This window comes from Hydra vulgaris, chromosome 03 (assembly GCF_038396675.1).
Source record: "Hydra vulgaris chromosome 03, alternate assembly HydraT2T_AEP".
NCBI lineage: Eukaryota > Metazoa > Cnidaria > Hydrozoa > Anthoathecata > Hydridae > Hydra > Hydra vulgaris.
In genome coordinates, this window is record NC_088922.1 from 379422 (window position 1) to 391697 (window position 12276).

General features: G+C 27.4%; 1 protein-coding gene across 1 annotated transcript in view; it reads left to right on the forward strand.

Annotated features, from left to right (window-relative positions):
- Positions 1-534: 534 nt before the first annotated feature.
- The window catches only part of LOC100215724 (structural maintenance of chromosomes protein 3), a 61796-nt gene continuing 50054 nt past the window's right edge, over positions 535-12276 (forward strand). Inside the window, exons 1-4 of the mRNA XM_065792010.1 lie at positions 535-779; positions 1032-1107; positions 10149-10187; positions 10974-11041. Coding sequence (XP_065648082.1) covers positions 765-779; positions 1032-1107; positions 10149-10187; positions 10974-11041 — 198 coding nt within the window. The 5' untranslated portion in view covers positions 535-764. The remainder of the gene's footprint in view (positions 780-1031; positions 1108-10148; positions 10188-10973; positions 11042-12276) is intronic.

A 12276-nucleotide genomic window follows, 5' to 3' on the forward strand; every position in this document is an offset into this window, starting at 1 on the left:
TTTTATTATTGTAATAAAGTAATTGTTTATTTAAATTGTAATAAGTATCGTAATAAAGAACAAAAAAACAAAAAAACAAAAAAATTATTAAAAAAAAATAAATTAAAAAAAAAAATAAAAAAAAAAAAAATAAGAATTTTGGTAATTTACAGAATTTATTTTGTGGGTATAAATTCATTCTACAAATTAAATCAATCACCTAAAAAAAAAATGCGTATTAAAAAATTTGTTACGAAGCAAAAACCAAATGTGTGTCTTGGTGCCCCACTCTCCCCGACTGATTTTTTTTCACCGTTGATTTTTAGCCCCAAAGGACTTCAGAGAATGGGGAAAAGTTGAGAGGTATCCTGGGGGAAAAAATGCTTGTTTTTGGGACATCAGAAATTGAGATATAAAGAAGTTGTGAAATTAAATTGAGAAAAAATAAATTGAGAAAAATAAAATCTTGGAAAAATTGAAGTTTTGAAGAAAAATTGAGCCAGACATGCATGTCTGGCTCAATTTCACGGCAATGTAAACTGGTGTTAATTTACAAAAAACATGATTTCTATTTCCCGCCTAACAAGCGAGTTTAAAATTTACATGTGTAATAACAAAATAAAAACATAAATCTCCAATTGTTATTGAATTTTTTCTCTAGAATAGAGATTTATTGAACTTTTTCTCTCTTTCTTCTTTTTTCATTAGAGATATGAATTAAGTAAAAAGTAACGAACCGATTAAACCAAACAAATTTTTTAGTCATAAATTTACGACTTTGTAAAATGTATATTAAACAGGTAATCAAAATAACATTTTATAATTAATTATGATTTAATAGTAATACTTAATATTATAATAGATTGATAATACTTGTTAAATATTTATAATTTAAAGTAAATTTAAACTTTCATCAACATCAGTATTCTGATTTTTATTATTGAATTACTGAAGCCACAACAATTTAATATAAAAGCAGTTATCAAAAATTTTTAAATAAAATGATAACTTTTTAAATATAATCTTCCAACAATTTTGCTGGTTTTGTATAGGTGATTATACAAGGTTTTCGAAGTTATCGCGATCAAACAGTCATTGATCCATTTAGTCCAAAACACAATGTAGTTGGTGAGTCTTTATAAAGTTTATTTGTACATTTTTTTTTTTTAATTTTAATTCTTATTTTTTTGTTTTGATAATTAATAAAAACGCTTAAATGAAGTACTAATTCGTTTGTCTAGTAATGAAATATTTATGAACATAGGTAAACATAGGAAATATTTATATCACTCTGACTTCTATTGCTAAAGTTTTTTTTCCTGTAAATTCTTTTACAGCTTGTGGTCTAAACAACATTCCTGTCATTATTACACAAGTGTTCTCAAGAAGTCTCTTCAGTACTCTCAACTATTTAATAAGTGGTTAGCTGAATTTAGTTTTCCTGCCTTCATGGAAAAAGGGATGAATAATTCCTTTTTAACTGCAGTATTAAAGTCGTTCTCAATGGCCAACATTCTTCATTTCCAGTAATGTTTAGGTTACTACAAGGTTCTTTCTTTAGTACTGTATTTTTTCTCATCAACATTAATGGTCTTCCTCACAATCCTATATATAAAGTAGCTATATTTGCTAACAAAATTATATAACCTCTAGTCTTGACGAAAAAGTAAAAAAACTTAATGATTGCTTAGAACAATCATCTTAAATTTGATCTCTCTTTTGTAAATTTTAACTCCAACAAAACTTCATTATTTACTGCAAAAAATTATCGCATTATTTATATACTAGCTGTCCGGATCTAAAAAATAATGATTTTGGTAAGTCTATTCCAGACTGACCATTTCTGTATTTATTCCTTATTTATTTCAATATTTTTTTGTAAATGTAAGAAAAATAATTCAATTGAAAATTGTTCTTAGAACTAAAGGAAATTTTTATGCACCTTTTTAAGATTCATTACTTTTAGACGTACTTAGAGCTTATTAGAACCCTCGCCTCATTTATTTATTTTGAAAAAAAAGTCTAAATTTAATATCTTACTACTTTAGAAAAGAAATTTGTCTCTTTACTCCATTATTCAGATATCTAGATTTACCTAATTTCACAAATGCATAGCATAAGTATCTCTAACATACATGTCAAATAAGTTAACTCTATCTGTTCAATGGGCGAGTTAACTCAAATTTACCAGATCGCAATAAGACAACCATTTCTTGTTGATACTCGTGGTCTGAAAAGCACACATATTTGTTTTAAAATTAGTTTTGCCTGACTTTTGGTTATTTTTCTTTGCTTTGGAAATTTGATTTGAACCAATGGTATGTTTATTTTTCCTTCGGAAATTTGGTTTGAATCAAAGGTTTGTATATTTTTCCTTCGGAAAAATAGCCAAAGGAAATATTCGTCTGACCAGGTAATTATGTGTCAACATCATTATAAAATATTATAAAACCACTTTTTATTAAAAATTTTACCCAGGAACATAAAAATTAGTGATCGCAATTGCTTCAAATAATATATTTTAAAATTGCTTAATGGCTTTGGCCCATCACAATTCGCAATCACTTAATTCGCCTTGCTGTTAGACTTTTTTTGTAGCAACCTTTCTGCAATAATCTCAACAAAAAAACCCTTTGTGTAAACTATTTTTAATACTGATTTTGGTGGATTATTAAATTATGACATGAGTTTTAGTAAGCAAACTAGCAGGGGGGGGGGGGAGTGAGTCATGGCAATTTTAATAACTTACTTGACTTAAGTATTTTAATATTTTTTCTTAAAATTTATTGACAAAAAAAATATGTGAAAAAATGATAAAGACTCTTGAAAAAATTTCAACAGAATGATATTCAGCAATAATACAAAAAATACTTATTTTTATTACAAATGAATAACATTTTTAAAATCTCTATGAAAATACGCTTCTTTTGAGACCCAGGTTGACATACTTTTGAATAACTTTTTTTTCGACAATATTAGGGACTTTACCCTAAATACTTAAGATTTGAACCTAAATATCTTTACAACTTGACGTGATGGTAAAAAAAGAGTTGCATATTTGAAATCAAAATGAGAAATGCTATACAAAAAACAAATTGTTTGCTCGGCACCAGAAAAAAAATTTTTTTTTGTTGGCCTGTGTTATCGATTTGCAAACTCAATTTATCTACAGTCAGTAATGCTGACATTTGCACTTACAAATGATTGTACATAACATTATATAAGTAGATTTTTTTTACATTTGAATATTATATTTTTACACCTACTTCTCTATGTATATTATAATTAAATTCAATTTAATTGTAATTTATTTAAATGTAATTTTTATACTTGGGTTTATTCTAAAAGATCGTTTTCATCTGAGCTTCCTCCTTTTATCAACATCTAAGAAAGATTGCTTTGTTTTTTTAACATTTTCTTGGCTTGGATCAGCTTCTCTATCTTTATACTAAAAATGTGATTAACAAATCCTAATTGATACATTTCGACAGCATAAAGCAAAAGCGACCTAAGTCATTTTTTGGACTAAATCATTGTCATATACTAAAATATTCTATATAAGTATCTCTGCCCTTCGGTGTTATAATGGTATACTTACCTCAATTATCTAATAAGCAGGATAACTAAATGACTTAAGTCACAACTGACATAAACCAACTCATAATTATAACTTAGGCAAATGTGAATTACGAAGAAATAATAAAAAACTATAATATTATATTATATCTCTCAATAAATGATAGGCAAATTTTTGTCTAATTTTACTAGTGATCAACTAAAATTCTGCTTTGCTATCGGTTCAGTCAAAATTTCAATTTTTGTTATTTTTATTTTTATGTTAGTTCACCTCCCCAAGACAGAAAAGGCCACTACAATCAAGAAAGCTACTTTAATTGGGGTTACAGTTTTCTCTCAACTCTATAACTTTGAAATACAAACTTTGGCGAACAAGGGTGATGTGCAGAAAAACAAGTTAAGCACGTTACTACTAGGGATGTGGTGGGATTGAACATAGAAATTATCACTTTTCAATTGAGTGCTCTATGACTACACCATTACCATGCAAATTTGTAGTTACAGGCCTTATGAGATGTTATTGCGTAACAAAAATGCGTAGTTTAAAGTACTGCGTTGTAATTAAATTTAGTTTTAAATGTGTTAAAAATCATTTAAACTAATATAACAAAAATTACTGGTGAAATTTAAATTCAGTATTTAAAAAATATTAATAATTTATTTCTTAAAAAAATGTTATTCTTAACATAATCTTTTGTTTCTTTATCACAACTTATTTATTAATTTTTTTTCGTATTTCATAAAATATTTTTAATAAAGATTATGAACAATTTTATAGATAGATTTTAGTTACCAATAAGATATTTGTAAACATAATTTTTGTTCATAATTAAATTATGTCTAACAGACTTAACAAGGTATTAAATTAGTAAGTAAAAAAATTTTTTAAATATAAATTTATTTTTATTGTTTTTCCCTAAATATGTAAAAACGAAATAACAAGAAAAAATCCAACACCAAGACTTGCAAATGTCAATGATACCTACATAACCAAAACATACCAATATCGCGTAATCTTGATTTTATACTGTAAGGTTGCACCAAGATAAAACGATACCAAAATTACCCATACTTTTGATGCCAGTATCCTGTAATCTTGATATCAATACTGCAAGGTATCACACTGATACCAGACAATAAAATGAGACTGAATACCAATTATCTAAAGATATCTCATTTTTATCAGGTCAGGTTTTCCTGCTACTGGTAACATGTAACCCAGTACAATCTGCTTCATGTCCTGCTCCTTTTAGCTTATGCTATTTTAGACAAAAGCTAGGAAAAGCCAACCCCAACTTAAAACACCCCCTGTCTTGTGGCTCTTGGTTGAGTAAATGTTTAATGCATCCCGCATCTACTGTCTTGTAGAAGGTCTTCAAGGCAAAGACTTAAGGTAGAAACATATTCTATTTGTTTACCAGTCTGGTACCCCTTCCTCATCTATTAGGCTGGCGTAGATGTATTTATAATACATTGTTTCAAGTTTAGGATGTTGAATGCTGAATCTTAAATGCATAGGTTTTGCTTGTGTCTCTGTTTTAATGACTGGGCAACTAATTCTATTATCTCCTAATGAGGGTACAGCTCTAAAACTCAGTTTTATGATTCTGAGTCCAGCTGGTAGTCAGGTTTCCTAAACTCTGTGGTAGATCTTTGAGAAACTGATTTCATCAACAGCCTGTTTGTAATTTTGGTATGCATTGTCGAGGCCAAATTTAGAGCCCTTTTTTTGGCTTAGGGTTTAATAATAGTAATGTGGGAATTGCTTGGGCTATTAAATAGTGTACTGAGTACTACCTATGCTTTGAGTCAAGATATTCAACAAATTTAAAAATGACTAAAGTACCAAAAAACTATCAAACTCAAAAAACTATCATCACCACCAAGTTCTCTAAACCTATCATTCGCTTATACTCATGGTCTTTAAAGTAACTTCTCTTCTGTTAAGTCTCTTGCAAAGTTCACCAGACCTACTTACTCTTTGTGAGACTAATTTGTGTTCAGCTGTTTCATCTTATGATCTTAGTGTTGATGGTTATCTTCCTTTAACTCGTAAAGACTCTAATAGTCACATGCTTGGCCTGGGCATTTACATTCATAAGAATTCACCCATTGGCAGGCCTTGTTACGAGATTTCGCTGTGTAACTAAAACGCGTAACCCATTTCTAAGTAACTCAACTCAGCAATTATATTTTGTATTGTTAGAAGTTATATTGCGCCACTAGCTTCTTTTCAAGTACTGCATTGTAATTAAAGTTATTTTATTAACACGTTAAAAATCATACAAACAGTTTTTTTTTTCTCACTATAACAAAAGTTACAAAGAAAATCTAAGTTCCTATTTGAAAAATCATTTTTATTATTTTTTCAAATATGAACTAAATTTTATTTTTATTCTGAAATATTTTTTTCAAAATAAATATTATTTCAAAATATTATTTATTTTCTTATAATTTTACAGTTGGTTTTTGGTTATTTTATTAAGTGTTAATACATTTTTTCTTATTTAATTTGTGAACTCTTTTTAATAATGTTTTTAAACAATAAAGTTTTTTTTGTTATTTATCAGTTACCGATAACATATTCGTGATCATAATTTATTTTCATAAATTAAATGAACGTCATTAAAACTTTACGTTATAGAATTAACAATAAACAAAATATCTTATTAATAAAATATTTACATCAAAATAAATCGTGCATTTTTTAAACTTATTATGACTAAAAATAATTTTTATATTTAAATGGAATTTATATATTTAATTCCTTAAGATAAAACTTAAAACACTTTTTTTTTTTAAATAATTTTAAATAACAAAAAAAAAAATTATGAAACAAACTGTTTCTTTAACAAAAAAATCTATTATTTTACAATTGCGGTTAAATGCTTTTACTTACGACTTTATTTCTTCTGAATCAACGTCACGTTAACGGTAATCAAAAGATAATTTAAATATTCTAAAAGATATAAGTTTTTGCGTAGCGCAAAACTGCTGAACGCGTAGGCAAATCGCCTTTTCGCAAGCAAAATGCGAGCTGCGTAGCGCTTCTTAACAAGGCCTGAGATTATGTCACCTCACATAAAGACAAAACTGAATTGTTTGCTAAGAACTTTTCATCAATATCATCTCATGATTCTACTAGTTGCATTCTACCTGATTTAGTCGTCAAACAGGTTGATCAATTGCTTGACATTTGTATCACTCCAGCTTCTGTATCTAAAGTGATTTCCTGCATAGACTCTTCTACAGCTTGTGGTCTGGACAACATACCTGTTATAGTCTTGCAGAAGTGTTCTCTGGAGCTGTTGTCTATACTCTCAAAACTATTTAACAAGTGCTTATCAGAGATTTGTTTTCCAGCCTGCTGGAAAGCGTCATCTGTTATCCCTATTTTCAAAAAATTTTTAGAACGATCTGATTCATCTAACTACTGTCCCATTAGTCTTCTTCCTATTATAAGCAAGGTTTTTGAATCTTTAATTAACAAACACTTAACCTCTTATCTTGAATCTAATAACTTACTTTCTGATCATCAATATGGATTTTGATCTTTTGGTTCGACTGCTGATTTGCTAACAGTAATACCCGATAGGTTTTATCGTGCATCAGATAAAGGTGGAAAGGTTAAGGCTATTGCTCTTGACATTTCTAAAAGCTTTTGATAAAGTTTGGCATGCTGGCCTTCTCCATAAGCTTTCTTCTTACGGTGTATCTGGTAACATCTTTAAGATTACTGAATCCTTCCTTTCCGATTTTAGTATAAAAGCTGTCCTCGATGGATAGCACTCTTCTTCATATTCTGTAACTTCAGGTGTTCCTCAGGTTCATTCCTTAGCCCTATACTTTTATTAGTTTACATTAAGGATCTTGCAGATATTCTCACATCTAAGTTGGCATTGTTGGTTGATGATACTACCATTTATTCTTGTCATGATAAGAAGCCAACACTCTCTGATTGTCTGGAGGGGGCATTTGAGCTTGAAAAGGATCTCACTTCTGCTACAACATAGGGCTCAGCATCAGGCTGCTACAGCATGGGGCTTGGAAAGGTTCTCACTTCTGCTACAGCAGTTGTTGGTGAATTTTAATTCAGATTAAACTCAAATTTATCAGCCAATTGTTATTGCAATAATTTAGATCTTCCTATATTTATGAACGGTAATGTACTCGATGAGTCATCTACCCTTCTTTTTCTAGGATTAACTCTTACTTCTTATCTTTCTTGGAAACCATATATCAAATCCATTGCAAAATTAGTATCTGCAAAGGTTGCATCTCTTTATCGAGTGGGATACTTTCTTACTCCAGATTCTATACTCTATCTCTATAAATCTCAAATCTGGCCTTGCATTGAGTGCTGTTGCCATATCTGGGGTGGATCTTCTAATGATGCCCTTTTTTATTTAGACAAGGTTCAAAAACGCATTGTAAACATAGTTAGACCTGCTCCTGCAGCTAATCTCCAACCATTATCACATCGTTGTAATGTTGCTTTCTCTTTTCTACAAATATTATAATGGGCACTGCTCTAAAGAGCTAGTGTCTCTTCTGCCATCTACCAAAATTCATTCTCATGTTACTCGTCATTCAATTAAGTCTAATCCTTTTTCCTGTGACTATTCCTAAATGCTTCAAAAACTCTTATTCCTCTTATTTTTTTCCTCAAACATCAGTTCTTTGGAATTCGCTTCCTTCATCTTGCTTTCCTGATTTATATAATTAGCAATTTTTAAAGTTGTCTTTCAATCATTATCTTGCTTTATAAACTTCATCTTTCCTCTTCCACTAACTTCCAATTCTAATAGTGGTTGCTTGCAGCCTTGTTGGTAGCGAAGATATTAAAAAATAAGATAATTTTAAAGAGAAAAAAAACAACTTGAAAAACCAAAATTTAAATAAAAAATATATTACATTTTTTACAATTTTTAAAAAACCTTTTTATACTACGCAAAAGGTGTGTAAATGATTAAATTATAGTTATTAAATTTTTAACTTATTAAGTTATTAAATTATAAGCATTAATTACATAAATTATTATGTTTGCTTATTACTTTGTTAAATAAACAAATTACTTCTTATGATAGTTTACAATAACTTTATTTAAATTATTAAAGAATATTATAGGTCATTTCATTTATATAAATATTTATTTTTTATCTTTACAAATTTTTCACTGAATAATTTATAAGCACTTAATGCAGTAGTGATGTAGTGGTAGAGCGCTTGCTTCATAAGCGAGAGGTTCCGAGTTCAATTCCCACCACGTTCCTGGTAGTACCGCGCTCAACTTGTTTCTCCGCGCAGCGGCCTTATTTGTCAAGGTTCGTGTTTCGGAGTTATAGAGTTGGTAGTGGGTTTTAACCACAAGTAGCCTTCTCATCTGTAATGGCCTTCTTAGCCTTGGGGAGGTGAAATACAAAAAAAAAAAAAGCGAAAAATAAAATCAAACTTTGTGTAATGTAATTTAAGTTTAATAAAAGTAATAAGAAGTAACAGTTTCTATAAGGAATATTATAACTACTACATTAAAATTTTTATAAAATAAATTTAGAATGGGTTTTAAAGATTCTAATGTTCGTTTAAAATTTATAATAACCATCAGACAAAAATTTAAAAAAATACTAAATATGTTTTTAAATTAATAGTAATTGTAATGACTTAGTAGATATAATAAAAACCAGGCTGCTTTATACAAAAAGGTTCAAATCTTTTAAAAAAAATTAAAGATTAGGAAAGTCACATTTATTTTGTTCAATTTATTAAAAAGTTCCAGCACCAAGACATCTGATTTCTTTCAATTACATTGTAAAAAAACTAGCATTTTAAAGCAAAAATAAAAAATAAGGCACTTTATAAAACATTTTCCAACATAACCTTTTTTGAGGTTACATTTTAAAAAGATTGTTTTTTATGAAATCTGTTTATTATTATATATCTGTTATTATTAAACTTCTTTTGAGGCCCAACATTATATACTTTAGAAGAACAATATTTTTGGTAAAATATGACACCTACCATGTTTTCGGATGTCTTGGTGCGAGAGCTTTTTTTAGGACTAGCTCTAATAATAATTTATAAATAATCAGGTCGCAAAAGTTCATCATTTGTGACCACAGGAGGAAAAAAAATTGGCAAAATTATTTTCAGTCATAACCAATATATATATATATATATATATATATATATATATATATATATATATATATATATATATATATATATATATATATATATATATATATATATATATATATATATATATATATATATATATATATATATATTGGTTATTATAAAACATATTATGCCATATTATAATATTGCTATATTATAAGACATAATTTAGTTTTTAATACACAAGTAAATTGCATAGTAAGGATAGCAATGTTTAAGCAGGTTTTTTTTAAAATAAATCAATTGCTTTTATTAAAAACAACTGATTAAAAAAAAGAGCATTAGAAAATGTTGAAAATTATAAGGTTAATGAAATATTTAATAAAAAATAAATTATAAGAACTAACATCCTCCTAATTTTGTTGTGCGCTTATAAACTAAAGTCTTTTTTGGTTTATCTTAATTTTTATTTTTAGTTGGCAGAAATGGCTCTGGCAAAAGTAACTTTTTTCTTGGTATGTATTGTTTTCGTGTGTTTTCTTATACCTTATGAATTCTTTTCTTATTTAATAATATTGTAAACTTATTTGTGACATACCTGAAGAATATTTTATACCTTTAGGTCATCTATCTAATATTACCCTTTTAATTTTTAATTTTCTCATTAATTTTAGTTTATGAGAAAGTAAATGTTAATGCTTTTATCCTATCTCTAGTTATAAGATGATGGTGCAGCGTTGACATTTTAGCAAATGTAAATTTGCTAAAATGTCAACGCTTAAATCTCTTAAAGAATTTTATGCGACGTGTTTCCGATTATTTTTATTAGACTAACAAGTTTTTTTTTACTCGAGACCACATTATGCTTTGTCAATTATTAAAGTATCACATTTTATTTATTTTTGCTCTATACATAAAAAATATGTTTCAAACTAATTCCTTTAAAAAAGTTGCATCTAATATTTAATTACATGATACAATGATGTGCACTTAAATGTCACATGTGAGAATCGGTCAATTGTTTCATGAGACAAATATTATATGGGTATTCTAAATATTTTTAAGTTCAATAATATTTGGAGTTCAAAAAGTTACATTTTGGAGTGATAATACTGGATCTCAGTTCAAAAATAAGTTTATTATGGAGTCTTTACAAATGCTACAAAAACAACACAAAAGTAATTTTTTTTTGACAAATCTGTAAGTTTTCATTAACACTAAAAAAACACTAAAGAACTGTCTTTATTATTTAAGTTCTGGCAGTCAATATTTAAAAAATAATTGTCAAGATTTTTTTATAGCAATCCAGTTTGTTCTAAGTGATGAGTTTAATAATATGCGACAAGAAGAGCGACAGCAACTTCTTCATGTAAGTAATTCTTTTCATTACATCCGTCTGTCTGATTGTAAGAGTTTATTAATTATTATTATTTAAAAATGTAATCATGTGACTTTTTCTTAATACTAATTCTTATAAGCTTTTTTATACTAGTTCTTAAGGACCTGATATATGTCTTTGAAAATTAAAAAAAAAATACTAACACTATTTTGGATATAAATGAAAAAAAACAACATTAAAGCATCAACCTAAGTATAGTTTTCACACTTCAAATCGCATAAAGGAATTTATTAAATCAAGTCAAAGTGCAAACCAATTTGTGAAAATAGTCAGTAGCTTTTACATAAAGTACTTAAAAATAGCATGTAAAATAAGTATCTATTGCAGAGTTGCAGAGTTTGTTGAAGAGTTTGTTGCAGAGTTTATTGCAGAGTTTTCTTGTTATTCTTTTTATTATTTTTATTCTAATTAAATTTTTCAGTTTATTAATCACAGATTTTTTAAAAATACGAAATAATTGTTTTACACAAAACCATAAATGCATGTTTAGGAAGTTAAATACAAATATTAACATGTTTTTATTTACTATATTTATTTAGGAAGTTTAACAAATATAAATATTAACATGTTTTTATTTATTAAGCTAGTGACAAAACATAATTATATCAAAAATCAAAAAAAATAACTTGTTTTACATTTTAAAATCGGAAGCATAAAACATTTTATTGCATTTTTACTTAATAATATTTCCTCTATGTTTTCAGTTTTCAATTAAACTAGTTTGATTGTAAGAGAATGTTTAAAAAATACACAATAATATTTACTTAAAAAATAGAAGGTGATTATTTGCTTTTTAGCACCTTTGATTTTTGTTGAAGTTAAAGGCTATATTAATTTTTCTTTTATTATAGATTTTTCAAATGAAATCTTGTGATCTTTTTTTTTTTGATTGATTTAGCATTGCCTAATTATGATCCCTAATTTAGTAATCCATGGATAATAATGATTCCTAATATAGTAAATTGAGGCATTTCAAAAAAGTTATTGTCAATAAATATGAAAAGCAAAAATAATTTCATGATGTTAAGAATCCCATAAAGCTCATGCATTTTTTATTCATGTCATAAGATGCAGCAAATTTAAACAATAGTTTAAATAGTGCAGAGTGCATCAACAGTAGATGATGCCCTGTTGCAGTTTAGCCAACTAATTTTCAAAAATTTCAAGAGATATCTTAAATGATTTTATACCTTTTGCATTTGCTG